General features: G+C 46.2%; 1 protein-coding gene across 1 annotated transcript in view; it reads right to left on the minus strand.

The window, feature by feature from the left end:
* The window catches only part of Vstm4 (V-set and transmembrane domain containing 4), an 86286-nt gene that overhangs the window by 24281 nt on the left and 36700 nt on the right, over nucleotides 1–25305 (minus strand). The window contains exons 4-5 of the mRNA XM_050140599.1: nucleotides 22474–22581; nucleotides 10547–10580 (exon numbers count right to left, since the gene is read on the minus strand). Of these exons, the coding sequence (XP_049996556.1) occupies nucleotides 10547–10580; nucleotides 22474–22581 (142 nt within the window). The remainder of the gene's footprint in view (nucleotides 1–10546; nucleotides 10581–22473; nucleotides 22582–25305) is intronic.

Raw genomic sequence — 25305 nt, forward strand, 5'->3', positions numbered from 1 at the left:
ACAGGAAAGGAAATAAGCCTGTCATGACCAAAACGCGACCTTTGTAAATAGCTCCACAGCTCTTTCTCCAAAAAAAAAAAGAGTATTTTTAGAGCAGTCTTAGGTTCACAGAAGAACTGAGAAGGGACAGAGATTTTTTCCCAGCATTCCCAGGCTCTGCAACAGGGAAGCCTGTAGAGCATCCTCAGGAGCACCCACAGTCTACAGGTTGTGTCAAGGGTCACTCTCCTGTGTCCTGTGGGATTGGACAAATATACGGTAACATGTACGCAACATTATATAGAGGGCTTTGCAGTCCTAAGAGTCTTCTGTGCTTTGCCTGTCCACACCCGTCAGGCCCCAGAAACCGTCCATCTTTGCTTTGACTCCTCCATAGTTTTGCTGGTTCCAGGACATTGTAGGGCTGTGAACACACTGTATTAGCCTATTCAGACCAGCTCTTTTCACGTTGGTAATAGGCACTGAAGGCTTTTTTCCCCCTTTTTTTTCCTGGTTTGGTGGCTCATTTATTTATTATGTATATAATTATATATGTAATAAAAAAATTGTTTCTCAGTATGAGGAATTAGTAATAAAGCTTCTATAAACAAGTCTTTATATGCATAAAACATTTAACACTATATTTTATAAGTTTTTAAAAATTACATTAAATTGTAATATGACACTTTCTTTTTATTTAATCTATATTTTTCAAATTTTCAGATTTTCCTATTATTCTAATGAGAAGATAAGCTATAGTTTACAAACTCACTCTCTAGCGTATGAACCACTGATTCATTTTCTAATATATTTGTGCAGAATGTTTTCCCACTTTGAGGTTTAAACCTGAAAACTGGAATTACTCTGTCAGAGAGGACCACCTTCCAGGCTATTTCATACCTGTTTTCAAAGCAATTTCCAGATTTGCTAGTTAGTTTATGGCTGTCCCGGCAGTGGAGAACTGCACCGTGTCACTGTCCTGACCACCGAGTGTTTCAGTTAACTTCATGAAGAACATGTGACCTCCTTTGCTACGTTTCTTGGATTGTCACAGGATGGCCATGGCCTGTGTCTGTCTCCACAGTGCCTCATACTTATTACTTTAGGCCTAGACTTTTCATATTGATTTACATAGATCTTTTCCACAAAGCTAACACATTGATTGCAGCTTTTCCCATTGACCGTTTAAGCCTAGACTTTTATTAAATGCAACCCCCCCACACTTTCTGCTAAAATCTTTTGATATTCTTTCTTTTGTGCCTATGAATTCGGATAGTCTCCCCAGGGCACCTCACACACTAGAGAATTAAATGTTTCCACTTTCTCTCCTTTTTACTTAATTCTTCAGCTCTTTCATGCACAGCGGAAGTTTCTGGAACATCATTTCTATGAGCATATACCACTATGCCCAGGGGTTTTAGAAAGCTGAAAAAGATCTGTCTTGTCATCACCATTTTCCTCCAAACCAGCAGGGCTGTGTCCAACTAAATTTAGTTCTAATTCATAGTTCAACAAGACTTCAAGTATACAGTGAGTCATCGTGGTGACATGCGGTCTACGGTTGTCCCTCCGAGTCCCATTTCTCCCACTGAGCCAAGACCCCACCTTGCGATTAGCTTACAAGAAAAGTTATGCTGCATTTGAATTGGAACAGGGCTACAGTCGGTCTCTGACACAGGAGAGTTCTGCCGGTGGCAGTCAAATCGAGAGAGAGAGAGGGGAAAACAGGCCTGGAAACTACTTGAGTTAGAGGGCAGTGCCGTCAGAGAGAAGCGCTGTTTGTGGGGAGCTTGTTCTTAAATAGGACTGCTTTTCTGGCTCCAGCATGGGTGAGGCAGGCGGCGGCACACGTGGTATGGGTCTCTTGAAAGAGGGCCACTTCCTGAGGTCTCCGTCCCACAAGAACACAGAATCTGCTCCAGAACTAGCAGAAGCCGGATTTAGCGAACAGACGATGAAAATGGGGTAGAAGATGACAATGACCCTGCAGAGGTGACTCTGGCTAAGTCACTCATTTCCATGGGCCTCTACTCCTCAATCTGTTGGATGAGTGACCAGCCCTTGCTAGCTATCTCTTGGGGCCAATGTGATGTCAGATGGAATAGCATGCATACATAAGATGGGGCATTGTATCGGTTGCTTCTCTGGCTGTGTCAGAAGCAATGTGAGAGACGGAAGACTTGTTCTGGCTCAGGGAGCAGAACAGTACACCCCAAAGTGCGGCAGGAAGCAGAGAGGGAAGATGGCTGCCTCAGTTTCTCCTCAGCTCCTTTTTATTCAGTCCAGTCCCCCACTCCATGGGATGGAGCCGTACACACCCACAGCTACTCTTTCTTCCTCAGATAATCCTCCCTAGAAGCTCCATTATGGACACAGCCAGAGATGTCAATAATCTCCCAGCTGATTCTAAATTTGATGAAGGTGACACGTAAGAAGCTACCACAGGCACTCAAGGGCTACATAACTCAAACACGTGCCCAGCGCATGCGAACAATGTGGACATTTCACAGCGTCTCATTGGAAAAATGGTGTTGACACTAGGGGACGTCACGGTGCCCATGGTTCAGCCCTGAGGGAAAGACCACAAGTTTCAACTTGAACACTGACCAGGAGCTTTTCTGCCCACATCATTGTGGAAGGTCTTTTAACTGATCTGTCCTACCACCAGAAATGTTCATGTCCTCCATTTCATAGTGTACCAGGCTCTGCTGTGACACACACTCTCCCACACCGTGCTATGCAATCAAGTACAATGTAGGGCAGACCAGGCAGGTAATAAGGGAGGAAGACAGACTCCCCGAGTCTGCATTGTCTCCTCAAGATGCCAACAAAGCATGTGACCTGGATTATGCAGGCTTTGAACAAATTCTTAGGAAACTTTTTGTTTCCTTTTTAGAAAGCAAAGTTAGTACTAATTTCTGTGTTTGTGCCTGTTCGGGGCAAGCCACTGTGGAAAGGGTACCTGTTATCTCTAGCCTTCTCGGTAAGAAACTAGACCTTATGAAGGCCTAGGCCCTTCCGGAGGAAGGGATGTGGGATTCAGTCCAGGTTGGTCTGACTCACTAACCCTGAAGCAAGAATCTTGCGACCAGCCCGAACAAAAAGGAACTAGAAAATTAAGACAGAAAGTTTGCCAATTGAGCTCAATTAGAACAGTTGCTCTGGGATTAAGCCAGTTTCTTAAAGAGATGGTACCAGGAGGTGGCATTAACATCCTAGTACATTCTATGTTTGTACTCAATTGAGTATAGTTGCTTAACCTCCTTCTCTCGTCGAAAGAGGGTGGGTCAACAAAGCGCTGGAGTCTTGAGGGCTGGGAATTGTGCCCGGTGCCCAAGACCAAAGTCGTTTTGGCGTAGGAGTGGGCAGAGGACAACATGTTCCTAAAAATCGTCTGTAATGAATGATGTCAGCTACCCAGTAGTGTACATGGCGGGCCAGATGTGGAAACTCTTGTGTCTGCTTCAGAGCTGGAAGCATTTGGGACAACAGAGAGGAAGGGGGAAAACTCTACCGTACACCAAGTCAGTTCCCCCAGAGAACATAATTACAGCGAAGCCTTCTACACTCGACCACAGACTTCTTTGTTAACTAAATCTTGATCCACCGCTTGGGTCCATCCAGGGTGTCCTGGCAACCAAGTGATCATCCTGATACCAGGCTCTGTGAGGCAGGCTGGCAGTGAGAGTTGAGAAGCTGCAGCCATGGAGCCACACTGCAGACGTCTGGTGTTCCCCTTGGCTCAAGGCCATCTTCTTGTAGTACCCTACCACTGGGGGCTCATGCTCCTTGAGGTCTGTCATTTCTGTCCTTCATTGGATGAGCAGTGTTTGTCATTACTGGGTAGAGATGTATGTCACATGCTACATGGAGATATGTTATGTCTGAAATAAGATAGCCGGAGACCAAAGATCTGGACACAGAGAGCCCTTAGCAATTGGGGCTCAAGGAGCCATACTGCCTAGGTCCTCCCAGCATCCTTCCTGAGTGCTTCTTACTCCACATCGTTGTGGAAGGTCTTTTAACTGATCTGTTCTACCACCAGAAATGTCCATGTCCTCCATTTCTCAGTCCTGGCAAGGCAAGTGCCCAACTTGCAGTATGAGAAGGACCTATCTGTTCCTTTCTAACGGGCTCTCTGGCCACCTCCCCAAGATACTACAGATACTACATGCACCACGCCCATGAAATCTGTATTGTAGGATCTTAAAGACTTGCTGGTTTCTATAGTGACAGTGACAGCTCTCTGTCACCATTAGAACAATAAATAAATGTTAGTAACCACAGGCACTTCCCTCCCCAATGTCAGTCATCATAGAAAAAAAATTCAAGAGCTCATACAAATGGGGTGAATTTCTAGATGTCTGCCACTAGGCTCCAGGGCCCTCAACTGCCATCAAAATACTCAATGCCAGTTGATATTGCCTGCCAGGGGCTACCTAGTGATGATATAATTTCCCTTTTAAGATAGGTAAATAGCGCCACCTTCCATGTTCCTATACCATGACAATTACTAAACGAGTAGTACACACCTAGCATCTTAGCTGTGTCCGTTACATGACAATCACTTAGCAATTGTCACCCATGACTGTCTTACAGAAACGGTGTCCTAACTGTACACCTGTAGGGAACCTGTTCTCAGTGCCTGAGTTGAGGGCAGGAAAAGCTGCGTCCTGTAAGTGTTAAGTGGCAGCCAGCGCCACTCGTTTTTGTGGCTGCTGCCCTCTTTATGATCTTTTTGTGTGCATATTCTGCGCAATAGAAGAAAAGCTGCTCCTTTATGGAGTGGCTCCCAAAGCATTTCCTCACGCACAGCTTCCCCGTGACCATTCACAAGTGGGTTGCATCACCCCAGTTCATGGTTAGCCCTACGACAAAGTGGTCCTGGGCCGCTGGGTCATCTTCTTCTCTCTCAGCCCTTGTACCACCAGCTCACAGACGCTGCAGCAGAGGCTTTGTCAGACCACTATTTAGTTTGATCTTAAAACTCCTGAGTGCTAACTTAGAAGATTTCAGAGTCTAAAACTGCATCTCATCCTTCACTGAGATCCTGGCATGTCACTATGGATGAAGTCCCTTGCTTCCATTGTCATGGGATGCTTTTTAAAAAAAATCTCTAATGGGGGCTGGAGAGATGGCTCAGAGTTTAAGAGCACTAGCTGCTCTTCCAGAGGTTGTGAGCTCAATTCCCAACAACCATCCGATGGCTCACAACTATCTATAATGAGATCTGATGCCTTCTTCTGGCACGCAGGCATAATGGAGGCAGAATTTTATATACATAATAAACAAATCTATCTTTTAAAAAAATCTCTGATGGTTCAGAGAAATTTGGAAAAGGCATTAAAAGAAGCTCAGAAATCACCTTGGATTGTGCCTCTAACACATCCTAAAAATTAGAAGCAACTCCAACCCCTGTTTGTCCAAGAGGCAGTGAACGCGACACACTTGAAGAAAGGCTGAGTCAGGAAACATTCTGCTGCCTTCCTGGGTCTGTAAGCCCGTATAGTCTTATACCCAGGAGATGGCCATGCTGGAAACTGCCTTTTCTGCACTCCCAACTCTCTCTCTCTCGACAGCCTTTTAAAATTTTGCCTGTACAAGAGGCATCCCAGCTCTGAGCAATCACTGGCATTTTGCTTTAAAGCTGGGCTTCAGGGACACTTTGGAGCCATTTCATATGAACTGAACTGCTCTCATTGCTGACCCTTCCAGAGAAGGCATGTTGAAAACCCCAGGGAGCCCTGAAATGCTTGCTTTGTTCTGGGCCATCTGCTTCCTAAGGACACTGACTGGGGGAGAAAGAGTCCATCATTCCTAAAGGCCAAGGCCACTCCTCCCAGACCATGGCAGCTTCTTGACTGAGGACAGGACATAGTCATGATAAGCTTTGCTTTTCTTCTTTGATTTTTTTTTCAAACCATGGAACTCCCTAGAATCTCCATCTTGCCCCGGTCACTTGGCAAGACGTTTCTTTGTGACCACAGTGTTCTCAACAACAGCATGTGGCCTCTTCCTGAGGGTCCCTCCCTTGCCTAAGGGTTTCCTTTCCTGGCTTCTGGCCTTGGTCCTGTGATTTCTGCCCTTTTCCCTTTAGAAGGAAGTGGTCAAAGGACAGAAAAAGGACACTGATCATGAATAGAATTTGAGACCCAGGGTCCAGTTCCCAGAGCAGCAACCAAAAAGAGTACCGGGACCTGGTCTCTGTCATGAAAAGGATGGGCTGAAATTCCCGGGCTTGTAGCCCAGGACACAGGTCAAAGTCACGGAGAAGGAAAGAATTGCTTCTTCCCTAGTCAGGCACTGCAGGAGGGAATCGGAACTACATGAGGTCACATGAGGCTCTAGTGAGGAGGGTGAGTGTCCCTGGCAGATCTATGGTCAGATTTGACTCCACCATGGTCTCAGGCTGAAGGAGGAAAATGATATTCCAGAGACTTAAATGTGTGTCTTAAACATGAAAGGTGTAATTGGTTCGGCAGGAAGCATTTCATGGTGAAAGTTTTGGACCGGGCACCCCACTATATCACTGGTAGTCCCCAGTGTGGGTACAGAGACAGAAGAAACATTTGTGCAGAACTCTATGACCCTGATATCTGGGTTATAGTGTGGATCTTAAATGTTCTCTAAAGACCATAAGCCTTTCCCCATTGTGAGCTGGTTTTCTCAAGTATTTTGTCGCAGCAATAGAAAGATGACTACTAATACACTTATATATTCCAGGGCTAGGGACACTGAACTCTAATGTCTACTAAACAAGGATGACATCCTTGCTGTCCTCCTCATCCCAGTAGTCCCCAGCTTAGAATGTGACTACTGTATGGGGAGAGGTAATGAGGAGCAGGGAGGAGAACCAAACACAGGAGAAACAGAAAGGCCTCCATGAAGCAGAGGCAGGTATCCCAGGAATAAAGAGAGGCCGGTAGGCTGGGCTCTCGGCAACCATGACTGACCCAGCTATAACCCTCTCTCCAAATGACGGGCCTGATTCACTCTAGTCTTAGAGAGTGAGGGGAGATGATCTTAAAAAAAAGAAGCAGCTTTGTGGAGACTTCGTTGATTTCCAATACAATCTGTAGCTCAAAATCATCAATTTGTGTACACCTACAAGTGTCGCAACCATCAGCACAACCCATTTTTAGGACATCACAATCACAGCCCCACAAAGTTCTACATTTAGTCCCTACCGCATTAATCACACCCGCAATTAGTCCCTACGCTCAGCCTCAGCGATAAGCAAGCATCGCTCTATTTGCTGGCTCCATAAATCTCCCTTTTCCAGGCATTTCATTAGCACCGCGCACAACCGTACATTTTGCACCTGGTCTCTTTCACTCTGGCGTTTTGAGAACGGGCTCTTTCCACCGCCTGCTTCATTGCCAAGCAGAACTTTACGGGACCGATTTGCTGCAGGTTGCTCACTCTCTCGCCCACAGATGAACATGTTTGGCTTGTCTCCAGTCTCTGCTTATTCTGAAGAGAGCGGATGTGAGCAACCCCACACAGGTCCTTGAGTGGGCATGTGCTCTCATGCTACTGGGTAGATCCCTACAGGCACAGTTGCTGGGCCGTGTTATTAAGGGTCACACCTTAAGAAACCACAAAACTGCATTCCCCATTGGGTGCTCCATTCTGCAGTGTACAATGATCCCGTTTCTCCTTATGCATGCCAACACTTGGCATCATCTGTCTCTTGGATTGTAGGCATTATGGTTGTGGTATGCTGGAATCGCATTATTGTTTAATTTGCATTTCCCTAATTAATGACTAAAGATATTGGGCATCTTTCCCCATTTTTATGAACCACGGGTACATCTTCTTTAGGGAAATACCTATTCTAATCACTCTTGCCTATTTTAATTATGCTATTTGTCATCTTATTATCTAGTTGGAAGAACTATTTGGAAACACATTCCTTGCCACCACCTATCTGATTTGCAGACATTTGCTATTTGGTGAGTCGTCTTTTCATCTCTATAATTGTGTCTGTGGAACTAATTTCTTTACCACTTTCTCATTTATGAATCTTGCACAGTGTCACTTTACCTAATCCAAGGACACAAGAATTTTCTCTGAGACAATTTTATAGTTTTAGCTTTTCTACTTAGGACCACGACTCTTTAATTACGCTTGCTAATGCTGTGAGAAAAGGGGTCTCAGCTCAGGTTTCCGTCCGTGGATGTCTATGGAATTCACACCACTTGGATGGAAAGGACATGCCTTCTGTTTAGAGTTACCCTGCACCCATCAGAGCTCAGCATGGAAGCTTCCTTCTGGATCCCGTGTATCCTCTGACCTCTGTACCGGCTATGCTTCCCTGATTGCCGTTCCTGTGTTTTCACTGGTCCCTCGCTGTCGAGACTCTGCGTGTAACTTTAAACAAATTTCACGATGAGAGTTCCCTGCTGTTAGTTCACTGCTGCTTTCAACGGTGGTTTGCTGTCGTCAGAGATTATACCGTACGATTCCAAGTCTTTCAAGTTGTTGAGCTTGGTTTGTCTCGGCCTAGGATATATCTTGGAGAGCGCTTCATAGGGACATGAGAAGATGCTCTTCCATAAGCTGATTGCTGTAGATGGATCAACTGAGTCTTGTTGATTGACAGCATTTATGAATTCAGTGACCTTGAAGATAGGGGACTACTTGTTGCTAAAAATCCCCATGGGTTTTCCTCTCTTCCTCAGCTCTCCAGTTTTAGCTCTTTGAGTTCTGGGTCTCTGTTGTTAAAGGCATATATCATTCATTTAGGACCTTTGTTTACCTGGTGGTTCGGTCATTTTACCACCTAAGGTCCCACCCAATCCTTCCTAAGTGGCTTTCTCTGTGTTTTACGTTATGGGCTGTGTCATATCTGCGCATAGACTGTTTACTGCATGGTGTCTCTTCTTCCATCGATTTGCTTCACCTTAGCTATAAATGAGTATGGAATGAATTTGTTACAAACAGAATTTATTTGGGAGACATAGTTATTGACTATGCCAGGCTCTGTGATTCAACTGATTTATTTAGAGCATCAATTGATGCTCTAAAGATAGGTGGATGGAAGTAATTTATTATTTATCTCCCCCTCCTTTCCTATGGTTTTGTTTATTCTATTTCTTTATGTGACTTGAATATATTAAAGAATTATCTTGACTTGTCTATAGTCTTTTTATGATCAAAATATGTTGTAGACACGTGTGAAATTCTCAATGAATTAATAAAAACATACACATTATTCGAGTTGTTCCTTCTTAATTATTCAAGGTTGCTTTTATTTGGGGTCAACAATTTCTTTTGGATATGATTTTTCAAGTAGGTGACTGTTAGTACCTAGTGAGCTATCAACAAATCATTTAAGTTTTCCTGAATTTGAAATGTCTTTCTTTCTCCTTCATTACTGAAAGAGAGTTTTTCTCAGTATAGAATTTCTGGTTGTAGTTCTTTCAGATTCCGAGAACACCCTTTCTTTCTGTCTGTCTTCAGTCAGAGAGGGCACTTACTTACAGTCAATTTCACCTCTTGTCTAATTGTGCCGTGTCTTCCTGTAGATTTTAGTACATTCATCCTAGCTGGAATTAACATTTTTGAATCTATGAATCTTTTTCTTTTGCAAAATTTGGGAAGTGTTCACCTATTATTCCTTCTATCAGATAACTAACGATCAACCCCTCTAGATTTCATTCTCTCTCTGTAACCTGACAGAAGGACTCACCCCTGCCCCAAGTTCCTGAGAACTAGCTGTTCATCCGTGTTCTTAGTCTGTTTGTATCTGTGGTTCACATGTATGATCCGACAACTCTGTCTTTCCCTTTCCCAATAACCTTCTGACACTGTCACCCTATTAGTGAGTCTATTCAACAAGATTTGTATTTGTTAGTATATTTTCTCCGTTCTATACTTCTACTTTCTAAACTAACTTCACTTTGTTGGGTGGCACTTTTACTTACTGTTTGCTTTCAAAAGATTTTTCATTTTTCAGTTGATTGAACATATTTACGACATCTGGTTTAAAATCCTTATCAGGTTATTTCAATATCTGATCAACCTCCCTGCTGATCTGATCAATTATCTTTCCTCATTTGGTGTATTTTCACTGTCATTGGGTGATTTCAATATCATTCCAATAAGAGGCTCTGTGTCCCATTGACTTTTTTTTTTTAAATTTGAAGTCCCCAAAAATTGCTATCAGTTTGAATCTATCTTAAAATTACTACATTCCCAATGAGGCCTGTCAGCAGCTAAAGCAGAACACAGGCCACGTCAGTGCTTGTGGGAAAAGAGATTAGTTAGTGGTGAGGAGGTATTGAGGTGGCTCAGACCTGTCGTAAGTTCCCATACAGCCCTACAGGACATCTTTTAAGCTCCTCAAAGATACAGGCCAGCATGAACTGCACGCCCTCTGGACCCTGTGAAGATCATGACTGTAGTGTGGACTATTCACATATGAAAACATATGCAGAACATACATTCTTTGACTTTCTTGTGACCAACATCTTTTAGTAAAAATATATATCTAACCAATTTCTTGATAGTATAAAAAAGAAAACAAAAGATCAAAGGGAGATAACAAAGAAAGTATTCTTACCTGTTTTGAGGGCATTTCACCAAATAATGTCTCACTGTAAAAGGAAACAGAGTAATAACTGGTAAATACAAGTTAGTTTGGCATTACTTGAAAGGCAGGGACTCAGATCTTGCTCAGGTAATAGGGCTGCACCAGTCAACTCGTAGGTCTTCTTGTCTACAACTTTGGGGGGAATCATGACAGAGATATCAGAGGGCACACCCAATGACTTGATATTATATCAGTTCTGGGCTGTATATCAGGTATGAAGCCACATATTCCAGACATCGTAATATTCATCTTCGTCCAGAACAAGTTGAGTTGCATTTTATGCTATAGAGACCTGGAGTGGTGAAGTCCTACAACTTGTGGGTTCTGAGTCATGAAGACAGTCTTTTGGACCAGATTGACTCCTTAGAACCATCTCATTGTTAAATGGCTTTCATTCTGTGGTTAATGTTCTTTATAGTCTCAAAAGAACTTCTTAGATAGTTAGATATGATGTTGCAACACTTGGAGACTTGAGGAAGGAGGATTTTAAGATCAAAATTTGTTTGGGGCTGGAATGTGGCTCTGTTTCCAAGCAAAAATACAACAACAACAACAAGATGTCCTTAAGAAACAAGTCTTAGAGCAAGATACTTTTCTACAATGGTTCTCTTTGAAGCAGACGTCTATCTATAGTGGGAAAATTAGAATACATGGGCACCTAATCCATAATGTGTCTGATCTAAGAGTTGAAAAAGCCAGGAGAATTCCCGAGTTGTATGACAAATGTTTACATGACCAGCCCCAGTGAATCCCGCCTTCTTGATCTGTTTATACCCATGTATAACATCTCTTACCTCATGCTAAATAGAACTTGGTCACATGTATTGCTTAGATCCAAGGCACATTAACCAATGTACCACAAGAAGGTGCATAAAAAGTGCCATTATCTGAGCCTTGTGACAGGCAACTTTTCTGCTCCCAGTTATTCTGTGGGCCCACTGGAGTACGAGTCCCTGCAGAGACAGCCTTAACCATGGTAGCTGAGATCCCAGAACAACCAGCCCCATCCAATCCCCCATCAGACTGCAGCTGCATGAATGACGCTGGCTGAGAGCAGTTGCAGAGCTGCACAGCTGAGCTCAGTCTCCACAGCCAACCTATGGATGAGCAGATAAAATGGCTGCTTGTTGCTCTTGGGTTTGGGGTGCTCTGCCGTACAGTTAGCCAGTGTAAGGTCCAGAGCAGGACTGTCAGCACTGCAGAGCTAAAAAGATGTATAAACCATCTCTCCAGTAATGTCTAAACCCTTCCTGCATTCCGTTTACTGGGCACCTACTATGGGCTAGATGGTTTATGGACGCAACAATAGCAACATAGTATGTACTGAACATTCATGTTTATGGCGGTGTTGTAAACTGTATATGGGTCAATAGACTTTAGCATCTGGCTGTAAATCCTAGAACATGCTTGGTTCAGAGAAAGGAAACAATTTCTGGGTTATCTTGCAATGTGTCTGAGATCTGACTATATTCTTTTTATTCTCTGCGTGTAACATCGTTATTTTCCACTTCACAAAGCCAAGACATGCTGTCTATTCATCGGGACTTATGCCCCAGACACCTGACCCAGGGAGCAGCATGCATGGACTGACGTGCAGCATCCTTGTCCCCTGAGACTTTGAGGAACTCACAGCTTAGAAACTAACTCAGGAGGATAGAATTTCTGATGCTTTGCTTCCAACAAGGACTGAATAACGACCAAATCGAGGTGTCAACTGGCAGCACATTAAACAGCATCTTTGCTGCCGGATCATTATTTAACCCCTAACATACGTAATTCAAACGCTGTGCGTGGTATTGAGTAGCTTGTGAAAACTCCATCTATTCGTGCCCCCTTTGGTATTGAAAGTGACATCCCCAAGTTCACATCTATTAACAAAACGGGAATGGGATTGATGGAGAAATGAACCCTAAGCAAACCCTGAGTTCTCTTCTCCTCATTTACATGTAAGGATATATATATATAATAAAAGTCTATTTTAATAGAAATGCGCTTCTGATAAAGTTTTACTTTATGCTTATTAATTATTTATCTACACAAATGATCCATTTATGTTTTCGCTGTTCATTTTATAGTTCTCTTCCCAAATACTGTTAATTGTAAAGTATTGGTAATTTAATCTTATAACAATATTTTACCACCCAGACCAGAGAGAAGGGAATGGAGAAGTTATGAACTCACATTTGTGGGCATGTGACACACACGCAGATGTGCACAACAGTTGCTCAGGACAGCAGCTATGTGAAAATGGGATAAAATTCCGTGCAACAGCGGATGAAGGGAAAAGGAGACAGGGACAAGGGGCATTCCTACCAGTCGCGGCTTCTGTGCGAGGCCTTCTTCATCCCCCCACTTCATAGACTGCTTTTTACTTCCTTCATGGGGTGCTTGAAATAAACAGGGCTGGTGATCAAATCAAGGTTACAAAAGGGAGCCTGATGGCCCTGCAGGCCTTTAATCCCAGCACTAGGGTGGCAGAGGAAGGCGGATCTCTGTGAGTTCAAGGCCAACCTGGTCTACAAAGCAAATCTCAGGACAGCCAGAGCTGTTCACAGAGAACCCCTACCTTGAAAAAAATAATATGAACAAAGAGGTCAAGACCATGATGGGTAGACCCACAGAAAAGGCTGACTTGAGCTGGTGGGATCTCACTGACTCTGGACTGACAGCTGGGGAACCAGCATAGGACCAGATAGGACCTCTGTATGTGGGTGACAGTTGTGTGGCTGGGGCAGACTGGGGCCCACTGGCAGTGGGATCAGGATTTATCCCTAGTACTTGAACTGACCCATTCTCTTTGGAGGGACACCTTGCTTGGCCTAGACACAGGGTGGGAGGGACTTGGTGGTCCTGCCTCAAAATGATGTGTCAGACTTTGCCAACTCCTCATGAGAAGACTTACCCTCTCTGAGGAGTGGATGGGGGTTGGGGGGAAGGTGAAGAGAGTGGGAGGAGGGGAGAAGTGGGAACTAGGATAGGTATGTAAATGAGAAAAGATTGTTTTAAAAAACTAAACTAGGTTTTGATCCTACTGCACGTACTGGCTTTGTGGGAGCCTAGGCTGTTTGGATGTTCACCTTATTAGACCTGGAAGGAGGTGGGAGGTCCTTGGACTCCCCACAGGGCAGGGAACCTGGTCTGCTCTTGGGGCTGATGAGAGAGGGCGAGTTGGTTGGGGGAGGGGGAGGGATATGGGAGGCAGTGGCGGGGAAGAAACAGAAATCATAAATAAATAAATAAATAAATAAATAAATAAATAAATAAATAAATAATAGAAAGCAATAAAAAAGCAAAAAAATAAACTAAAAAAAGGATTTAAAAACAAAGAAGGATACAAAAGGGTGTGATGAAGTAGTAGCCTCTCAAGATGGCTCTTTCTGCCGTGCTCTGGAGGGCACTGCCCTTGAAACAGGTCATGTTTGTAATGAAAACATTGAGAAGTCGACAATGCAAAAAGTGAAAGACCAAGGTCATGGAGTTTGAAACAATTATTGGGGCAACACATGTTCAAAACTCACAGCTCTGGTCTCCAACTTTACAATAACCTCTTTAAACATTGCTTGTGTATTGTAATCAAAGACTCGAAAGCACAGAGAGGGTTGAAAACTTATCCACAGCCACACAGCCAGTGATATGGACGACCTAATCCCCAGTGCTTTGTGATAGGTCTGCAAATGGATATAGGATCTTAGAAAGAGCTTAGTTAAAATTAGGGTGAGTTCTCATTCAACAAGACTGGTGTCTTTAGAGCAAGGGGCCAGGCCACAAATGCAGACGGAAAGCTAGGTGACCCATAAGGAGAAGACGCCAAAGAGAGAAGCCCCAAAGGAAACCAGCCCCGATGCTACAACACTTCCACCTCAGGCCTCCAGTGTCCACCACGACAGTGAGGCCATGCAAGTCCTTAGTGCAGCCCTGTCCGTACTGTGACAGCAACCCGACAGCAAGTGCTTCAGGTCACCGGCAGAGTGACCTCTGTACCTTCTCTATGCCATTCTCAGGGAAACCGAGAGCTGGTGTCACCCACAGACGACATACTGAGTCCCACAGAACCTATGGTTTGGAATCACCATCCATACTGCAGCTGCAGCTGGCCGAGCAGGGCTGAGACCTGGCAGAATGCCAGGAGCTTCCGGGTTTGGGGAGGTGGAATCCAGGTGTGGAAAAGGAATGGGGTAGATAGTGACCAAAAGTGAAGAGGCAGGAAAGAAGCTGGGGAACCTCCTTCAGGGTGGGGGACTGGCTAAGAAGGGCCACCAGCCTGGTGGGATGGTCCAGGAATACATTTGACAGAGGACCACGAGGTCTGTGCTGCGTGGACACTGGGCGGACACTCCCACTGATGGAGATGGGCCACCCAGGACTACAGGTCACTCTGGGCAATTGCAACCTTTTGTGAAGAGGATGTCCCCAGAGTCCCCCGTCTCTAGTCATAGCAATATGCCAATTATATCCATATCCTAGCTTACCCTGAACTCTGAAGAGACAGAGCCCACACAGCAAGAGTTCAGGAGTGTGTGGGAGGCTGCTCAGGGAGACAGGACCCCATAATAATGGTACTAGCTCTAGCGTTTAGGAGCCCGGATGGAGAAGAAGCCCATCGGGGTGACTGAAGGAGCAGTCTTCCATCACTGCCTCCAGGCACCTAGTACATTTATCCTCAGAGATGAAAACACAAGAGACATGGTTATGTTTGGGGCGATCTCCGAAGGTTCTGGAAGGAAAGCAGTGCTTCTCATCCCTCCGGAGGAGACACTGTAGTCACTAGCCTCTTCCTGCCAACCACCGTTTTCCTCCTTCTCAGCAAGGTTCTCACTGTTCAAAGCCACCACTGGCGGTCATTCCCCCAAAAGTGTGTGGGGCCTGAATCAGGCTGTGACTGCCCCAGCTGGGTCTCACGGTCACCCCCTTCACTGGAAGTGGGAAGACAGGCTGAAGAAACCACAGGCCATCTTATCAGTTCCATTGTAGTGTTGGGCCCGCCAGGGTGTGGCTGACTACACACACGTGTGCGCACACGCACGCCCACACCCACATATGCACACACACACACTCTTCCCTTACATTCATTTTGGTTTCCTAGGCCTTGCAGAGACCTTGTTAGGCCTATGGGCGGTTTTGCTCTGCTCACAGGCTATCTCCTCTCACAACAGAGCAGCCCTAGGACAGGCTCTCCACCGCACCCAGGATCATGTGCACAGAGAGCGTTTCCTGCCCTCTCAAGTCCCCAGAGGGAGCCGCACAGCCTGGGAAAAGCACAGCCTGATGTCTAGGCCCAGCCCACAGCCCTGCCTACATTTCCCAGGAGTCAAGGCAAGTTGCAGCCCTCACTGTGCACAACACTGTCCTCTCACCACATAGAACCCAAGAGCTCCCACCTCCAGGAAGCAGATGTGCCCAAACAACCCCTCAGGGCCAGTGCAGCCACGAGGATGCTGTCACCTTCTGTCACACAGGGGAAACTGGCCAGGAGTCTGGTGCCAGAAAACACTTAACACCAAGTTACACCCGGTGAATGAAAAGCACCACCCTCCAGCACGTAAAGCTGCCCACCTGCTGGGTTCTGCCCCATGTGCTGACCAGCAGCCCTAAGTGACTGTGAAGCCCTCACTATGACAGGAGCCCCCAGACAAGGTGTGCAGCCATGCCAGGCTTCGCCGCAGCTCAGTATGCAAGTCAAAATGCAATTCGATTGTATTCTGAACATAATAGATTAAAACAAACTTTTACCTGGTTGTGTTTTAAAACCTCGGCAATGAGACAACAGATTATATCTACGGTTCACTTCTGTCTCCTGTGACAGTGTGTGTTAGCCTTAGCAGTGGGATGGCCAGCATGATAACAGAACCTTGTGACCAGGGAAGATAAGGCCATCACTGGAGAAGGTACTTGTTTACAGTTATATCTGGAATGTCCCCAAGGACTCGGGAATTGAAAGCTTGAGTGTGGTCTTCACCAGTTTTAGCTCTCAACTTGACACAGCCTAGTCGCCTGGAAGGGAATCTCAGTTGAAGGATTGCCTAGGTTGGCCGGATTTATGGGCATGACTGTGGAGAGTGTCTTGATATTTTTAGACTGGTGTAGGAGGACCTAACCCACTCCACCATGGGCAGTACCATTCTCAGGGCAGCTGGTCCAGCACTGTATCAAAAAGCTAGATGAACAAGAGCCCGTGATCCAGCTAGCAGTCATACTCTGCCATGGTTCTCGCCATCTTTGGCTTGGAAGGAAGTGAGTTCCTCAGTTGAAGGAAGCACTGTGTGAAATACCAAGTGGGCGTGTCTTTACATTCCAGCCTTGAGTTACCCCCACTAACTTCACTCAGTGATGGACTGTGACCTGGCATGGCAAACCAAATGAACGAACCTGGTATCCTCCAGAACTGCTTTTGGTTAGGGCATTCGTCACAGCAACAGAAATGAAACTGAATGACCACCAACACGGGAATGCTTAAAGGTAAGACCTTGGGGAAATGATTGGATCACGAGGGTTCTGACGTCATCAACGAATCAATCTGTTAGCTGGTTCGTGATTGGGCGATGAGATACTGTGCTGTGATGGAAACTTAGGCGGTAGAGCATGGTTGAAGTGGTCTTATGTCATGTTCCTGGCTCCCTTCTTCCTTCCTGCTTCCAAGATACCACAAGATGACTGCTCTGCTCCCTGCATGCTTCCTGCTATGAGGTCCCGCCTCCCTGAGCGTCAAAGCCATGTGGCCAAGTGATCATCAACTGACAGCTCTGAACTGGGAGCCAAGGAAACCTTTCCTCCATTGGGCTGCCGTTCCTCAGGATTTCTCCAGTCACGGAGGCCGGCCGACTAACAGGATTCCCGCTCTGCTCACACCCAGGACACCCACAGTCCTCAACGGAAAGAGGATCACTCCTCCTGGTATGCAGCTGGGAGATTTGTGGGCTCAAAAATAAGACTTGCTTCATAGATGCAAGAATTTGAAGGTAGGCTCTCAGTGCAGAACTCTTAAGGAAGCTGCCAGAAGGTTCACAGGCTCACAAGGGTAAGATGGCCTCTTTTCCATCATTCTCAGCGGGCCTGTCCAGAACCAGTAGGATGAAAGCCTAAAGTGGGGGGGGGGAGACTTTGGGGCTACCAGCTATCTCTGACTCCAGACTGCTGAGCCCTTCGACATCCTCAGGTCATCCTTCTGGTCTCTGTCACCCATTCTGTCTTCTGTGGTCTCTTCTCCCACCACAGTCTGGCTGTGAGTGGGACCCAATCCCTAGTTCCTTTTTTCTTGTACCTCTGGAGGAGAAGTCCATAAACCCTTTGGTTTTTCCTGGCAGGAAGGCAGAGGCAGGCAGGGGAGGTTGTAATGAGCCTTGGATTGTCCAGTCTCTGGTCTTAGAAGACAGAGTGCAAGTGGGAAGTAACAAGAACTCCCTGTGAAGAGTTCAGATGGTAAGGAAAGGCTGCCTGCCACTGCTCCTACCTGGCTCCGAAAGGCCTTACAGACTGTACTTTTAGAAGTTTGGGCACAGAAGGCTGGGGGATCATTGGAAGCTCCCTGGGCCAGCAAGACTAGGTGGGTTCCTGAAAAGCAACAGCCTTAGAAACCAGTGTCCTGAGAAAACACCAAAATTCAGTCCTGGACCCCAGAACTGGTATTCTCCAGGGTGCCCCGGCTAAAGAGGCCCTGGGATGAGGTCCTGGGCACCGCAGGCACTCACACAGAGCAAGGACAGGGATTTGTGCTAGGGGGAAGAATGGTGTATGCTTCTGCTGGACTGGTAACACATGGGTACAATTAGCTTCGCTCAAAGCCCAGCTGGGTGTCCTGGAAACATAGCTGAGGCAGAACCGCAGCCAAAAAAGCTGGCCTGTTGCCCTTGGTTTCGGAAGAGCCAAGAGTGTTGCAGGGTCCTCAGGAGAGGGCCTGCTACTCTGATGTCCTCTGTCCAGATGTTGCTGCAGGAACTAAAAAGCACTGATGGGTAGGAGCAACCTACAGACCTCAGTGCTCTGTGATGCCTACAGGAAGGGCTGGAGTCCACAACTATGCATGCAAAAGTCCAAGCAATGTATTTCAAGGGGAAAACAAAAACCCAAACCAACAGGCTCACAGCAGAACCCCCCAATAAGAACTGGATCCTCTTAAAACCAAACACTATTCTCAGCCCTTTATTTATGGTTTGGCTTTCATCACAATGATGCAAATTTGTTGTAATTCAAGGCGTGGGAAGTGAGACCATGCTATACAAAGTTGACAAGTGTCATTGGTTTTTAGTGTCTGAGGGTCACACAATCATTTGGACACATGTAGTATGATCCACAAAATGCTTAATGGTTCTCAATGAGATTCATAGCTTGCCCACAACAGGGGCCACTTCCTGTGGGAGACCCTGGCCAGGTAGTTGCCATGGAAACAAACCAGGATTCCATACCCCAAGGCCCCTATAGCCCCTATAGTAACTGGGCTGTAACCCTTCTTTCTCCCAAAGCTGGTATCTACCTTGCTTCCAGTCAGAGTGGGAGGGACGGCAATACTGGGGGAAATCCCCATCACTCTGCACTCCCTCCTCTGCCAGGAGCTACAGGGGCTGCTCTTTCATGGACCTGCCCCACCCCCCTCTGCTGGACTGGTCTGCCAGTGTCTCAAAACTTGATATCCTTGAACTCAGGACACAAAGTACCAGAGCTAGAAATACTCTGCTCAATGGTTTTGGTATTTCAAGGAGAATCCACCAACTGGGAACAATCTGGATTTGTTAAGGAAAATTCTGTTTATGGTACCGATGAGAACTATACTTAACAGGCAGAGGACAGGGGTGCTGGACATGTGGTCATAACAGTTCACAAATGATTCGTCCCAGTTTAATGACCTTCTGGAATTCACATTATAAATTGGAAGAAATCTATTCAAAAGATCCTAGACCCTAAGCTCATTTACTTTAAAATAAAATGCCTCTAAGTGTGGTTTTGCTCCCTTTTAATATACTATGGATGCTACAAGGGTCCACGAACCAAGCATGTGGGCTTTGTCATGCATTTTCCTGGAAACTGTACCAGCAGCTGGGGTTTAGGAAGAGCCCCGCCCCCAGATTTTAAGGCCTGTCTGCAACCATGCGTACTTGTTTCTGCCGCATGTACATCAAGTGTGTTACTGACTTTTTATAGCTGGGGCTAAAATATCTGGAAGAGCACTTGAAAGGGAGGAAGGAGTTCCTTGCTCATGGCTGCAGAGGGCCCAGCCAATGATTTCGTGGCCTCTTGGGCTCTGGCAGAACACCATGGAAGGGGCAGCAAGTGACAGAGACTGCTCTGTAGTTCTTGGTGAACAAAAGCATAGAACGAACCAGGACAGGGCCAGCGATGAGAAAGCCCCAAGAACTGGTCCCAGTGACCCACCTCTTTCTGCTATGTGCCACCTTCCGAAGTTCCCAGACCTTCCCAAGACAGTTCTGTCAGTTTGAGGCCCAGCCTCAACCACATGTGTCCTGGGTGGAGACATTTTATGTCCAAATCTTAACGCCGTGTCTTCAAACACATCCCATGCAGCCTTTAGGAATCGCCAAGAATAGACCACTGTCCTCTCTGAAACTCAGACGTATCAAAAGATGTACCCGGATTCACAGAGCCAGGCAGATCCAGGTGGGAAGAACCTTACTCACAACCTCCCCAGAAAACTGGAGGAAAGGACCTTCATAAAGGTCATCCTCAGATGAAAAGTAGGGCGTTTGAGATAGAGCTAGAGACTGAGCCTCGTCTCGGCCACTGCTTACTATAGGGATAGTATCACGTTCTCTGTCTCATGGGGGCCATGCAGGCCACACAAGGACATGGAGATGTAGAGCCATATGCCTGAGCTATAACAGGTGCTCACACAATGCTCTTGACAGCTGAGTAGAGCTTTAGATGCTAAGCAAAGGAGGTCACCTTCAAGCCCACCCTGGCCGGGGATGATGATGTCATCATCATCCTCATTCCTTGAGGTCTCTCTGTGAGGTCTGGGGGAAGATGTCAGGCGCCCCTGTGTGTCCAGCCTGCCATTCTTGGCCTTTCTTTGATTCCTGAAGTCCCACAGGGTCAGCAGCTCAAGTCTGCCCAAGCCCTGGTGGAGCTGCCCTGTGCACACACCCGGCCTAGAAACTGCTAGGGCCTTCTAAGCTCCAGCAGCTGGAGGCAGAGCAGCTGGGAAGCAAATCTGTTTGTTCACCATTTGTGGAGCATCTGTCATGAGCCAAATTCCAAGGAGGATGGGTCACGTGCATGGACTTTGCCTCACACAGAGTTCTCTGGAAGGGGGGCAAAGGGCCAACATTGCAAGCTACATTTGCCACAAGCTCAGAGAGCTGAGGACTGTGAACAAGGGAAATGCTGGGACAATTTTGATAGGGCAGCAGATGCTGTGGAGAAAGATACCCAAGGGCAGAACAATGAAACGCAAGTCATGTGAGAAACACTCAGGCTCTCATGGAGGGAGAGCTGGCCTGGACCCTTGGCTCCCTTTCAAGGGCTGCATGCTGTTCTCTGCTCCCTGTCAACCCCATCTAGACCCTGGAAGCTACCGATGGCACCTTTGTCTTCTATGCTTGCTGGCTTTGGTTTAACTTCAAGGGGAAAAAGCACGCAGGGACTCCTGTGCTGGAGAAGGGAGGCTGAGAATGCAGGATCCTCGGGCCCTCTTGTTGCCCCAGCTGGACATTGGCAGAACTGCTCTTGGGTACCACTTCTGCCACAACAGCAAATTCCTGTTATTTTATTTTATGTGCCTGAATGTTTCGCCTGGATGTATGTCTGTGCACCATGTTCATACCTGGTGCTGGAGGAGGCCCTGAAAAAGTGTCGGATTCCCTAGGACTGGAGTTACCGACATGAACCATCATGTCAGTGTTTAGAATTGAACCCAGGTCTTTTGGAGGAAAGTGCTCTCAGCTGCCACATGCTGTCCCCTTCGTAGCTGTCTCGCCAGATTCACAACCTAGCTAATAGTGGCAGTGATGTACGATTTACTCCTATGTCACCAGAGATGTGCTCAGGGCTGTGAGCATCGCTCCTTTCCCAGCGCTCAGACAGGTGCACTCCCGTTCCTCAAGTCTCCATGAGGAAGGACGGGGCAGAAGCTGGGTCCTTGGCTGCTCAATGAGGAGGTGTCATTGAAACTGGGCTCAGTCTGTCTTGGTCACCTCTGAGAGCAACTGTGTTCCCAACTGGTTATGGAAATTCTGGGCCAGGGTGTGCATGAGGAGTATTCAGAGGGGGCTTTAAAGGAATAAAAGCTTGAGGAGGCCCCTAGGAGGGAGGCAAGACCCTGGATAAAGGCCCACTGGTCCATGGAAAAGAGGACAGAGGCATACAGCCGGGCAGGTTCTAGGAACCACTGGACTTGGGAAGCTGAGCTTAGAAAGAGAGATGGACTGTGGTTAGGATCGACAGTGTTTCTAGGGAGATAGTCATGGATTGCAGTGCCTGGAAAAGAAAGCAGGAGAGAAAGGACTGAGGACAGATTCCAGGGATCAGGGACACTGACAGGAAAAGAGGGGGCCCCAGACAGGGAAAGAACAGAGGGAGACTCTCCTGCCAAGAAGGCATTTGCAAGTCTCTTGGTTCAGATACTTGGCTCCGAGGCTCACTCTTAAGAGAGGGAGCCAAAATGCAGTGCCAGGCTGCTCCAGCCACAGCCTCCTCAGGAGGTAGTTAAGGGACCCAAAGCCACAGGAAGGCGGAGATGTGCGGGACGGGAATGTAGCTGGTGTGACAGAGCTGAGTTTATGTCAGCAGCACCTGGGAGAATCAAGTCTCGCTCACTTCGCTGCTTTCCCGTTCCAGGCAAACAATTACTGACCCAGGATGCTCTCCCACCAAGGTGATACTTTGCCCGCCATTTCCGCCTGTGTGTGGGTGGCTACCCATTCCAGACATGACCTTATCTGTTTCCTTACCTCTAGATTTCCTCTTGTGAAACACAGACTGCCAGGCGATGACCAGGGTGAAGAGCAGAACGCTGAGGATCCCCACACAGCACACAAGGACGGCATACATATAGAGATCTGAAGAGCACATTGTCATAAACATTAATTCAAAACAAACCACAAAGAGGATTTCAAATGTAAATTACAAAGATTTTTTTTGGAAAAAAATTGCACAAGAAGAAAACGTCAGATCTATATCTGAAGAGTTCCTAGACTTGTAATCAGAGTCGTTCTCCCTATGAATAAACCTTGATGGTTAGGGACACGGTTCAGAGATAGGACACCCACCCAGAATACTTGTTCCATCATTAGAAAAGGTAAATCTGATTCCCCACTGTTGAAAACGCGTGAGAAAGGTGAAAAGTCAAGTTGCAGATTGGGAAAGAGGATTTAAAACCAGAGCTCCAAACGGGGAGTAGTATCTAGCGTATGTCAAGAGCTCTCAAAAATCAACTCTGAAAAGTCAGCAAAGAATCCTCCGTGGAAAGTGGGCAAAGCATGCAGAGACATTTCAGCAGACAGAACATCCAGGTGGTAAATAAACACATGGTTATATCCAACTTGCTCAGTCATGACGATATGTAAAAGGACGCCACAGTGAGACTGCACATACCATTCAGAATCCTGCTAAGGATACACCTAAGTTAGGCCACTCCAGGTGGGCTGGCAGTGACTGAAAACAGAAGTGCTATTTTGGAAAACTCGAAGAAGTGAAAATAGTGAATTCTTTTTTTTTTTTTTTAAAGATTGTATATGTATGTCTGTATGTGTTTGTGCGTGCGTGTGTGTGTGTGTGTGTGTGTGTGTGTGTGTGTGTGTACAAGTACCTCCTGTAGAGGCTAGATAAGGGCATCAGATCCCCTAGTTACAGAAGGCTGTGAGCCACTCTATGGGGGTGCTAGGAACTAAACTCCAGGCCGTTGTAATAAGAGCAAGGGCCCTTAATCACTGAACCATCTCTCTAGTCCCCTAAATGATTATCCAAAGCATCTCCCATCGGCTACTCATTGTTTCTACCTTTTCCCCATGACAAAGAATTCTAGGTTTAGTATTTATAAATGTGACCTCATTCATCTCATATTATGCTCTCAAGATTTGAGTTTCTAGAAGAACCTCTGGGGCAACAGGAATGCTCCCTTGCAAAACTCTTGGACTATGGCGAAGCAGACAAAGAATTACTTCGCTGAAAGAGAAACAGTGTCCCGGGGTGGCGTGACGTAGGTATGGCAGTGAACGGCTTCCAAGAGGAACTTGGAGATGCAGGTGACCAGTCACAGAGAAGGGAGAGAAAACAGACTTACACATTCGGGTTCTTTTAAGTCTCCTACTCGATCAGAGACCTAGGGAGGCTTGGCAGAATCCATGCCTGGAGTCAGAAAGCCCTTTCATGTCCTTAGAGTTTGTCAACAGTTTTATCTAAGCTAGACTGAGTAGATTTCTGTTCCTGGCTACTTAGAAGCTTGAACTGAAATTTAAGCATAGTTGTTTCTCTGTGTCTCCAGCTTCCATAGCCACAAATCCAGTCAATCATGTACTAAAACTATTAAAATAACAACAGCAACCTTGGGGTCTGGTGAGATGGTTCAGTGGTTAAAAGTATTTGTTACTCTTGCAGGCAACCTAGGTTTGGTTCCCAGGACCCACATCATGTCTCACAGTTGTCTGTAACTCTAGTTCTAGAGGAACCAGCACTTTCTGCTGGCCTTTGAAGGCACTGCACTCATGTGGTGCATAGATGTACAAGCAAGGAAACAGCTATACATACAAAATAAACATAGAGAAATGAGGCCGTTTGGATGGGAATGCTCCCAGAGGCTCGTATATTTGAAAAAATTGGTCTGGTCACAGTTGATGGAACTTTTTGGGAAGGATTAGGAGGTGTGGCTTTGTTAGAGAAGGTTTGTCCCTGGGAGTGGGCTTTGAGGTTTCAAAAGCCCACACCATTCCCAGTTAGCTCTTTCTACCTTGTACTTGGGAATCAAGATGCAAGCTCTCAGCTACTGCTCCAGTGTCATGTCTGCCTGCCTGCGGCTATGTTCTCCACCACCATGGTCATGGACTCTAACCCTCTGGAACCACAAACCCCCAATTAAATGCTTTATTTTATAAGTTACCTTGATCATGGGTTTTTGTCATAGCAACAGAAAAATAACAAAGGCAACAAAACTTTTTTAAAAACTGACTGCATTGAACAGTAGACATTTTTCTTGTCATACTTGGCTAAATAACAGTTTTAGAACTATGTATGTAGCACAGGCATTGTACTAAGTATCATATGTCATCTAGGGATGAAGACATGCATGGGTGATATTCAAATACTACAAAAGATCTTTTTTATCTTTTTATTATTTATTTTTTTATTGAAAAAAAAATTCCTGCCTCCTCCCAGCCTCCCATTTCCCTCCCCCTCCTCCCGCCCCTTTCCCTTCCCTCACTCCTCTCCCCCTCCCTCTCCAATCCAAAGAGCAGTCAGGGTTCCCTGCCCTGTGGAAAGTCCAAGGTCCTCCCCACTCCATCCAGGTCTAGGAAGGTGAACATCCAAACTGGCTAGGTTCCCACAAAGCCAGAACATGAAGTAGGAACAAAACCCCATGCCATTGTCCTTGGCTTCTCATCAGCCCTCATTGTCCACCATGTTCAGAGAGTCCGGTTTTATCCCATGCTTTTTCAGTCACAGTCCAGCTGGCCTTGGTGAGCTCCCAATAGATCAGCCCCACTGTCTCAGTGGATGGGTGCACCTCTCGTGGTCCTGACTTCCATGCTCATGTTCTCCCTCCTTCTGCTCCTCATTGGGACTTTGGG

Source organism: Alexandromys fortis, unplaced genomic scaffold, assembly GCF_014885135.2.
Source record: "Alexandromys fortis isolate MF-2015 unplaced genomic scaffold, M_Fortis_MF-2015_v1.1 scaffold_46, whole genome shotgun sequence".
NCBI classification, from domain to species: domain Eukaryota; kingdom Metazoa; phylum Chordata; class Mammalia; order Rodentia; family Cricetidae; genus Alexandromys; species Alexandromys fortis.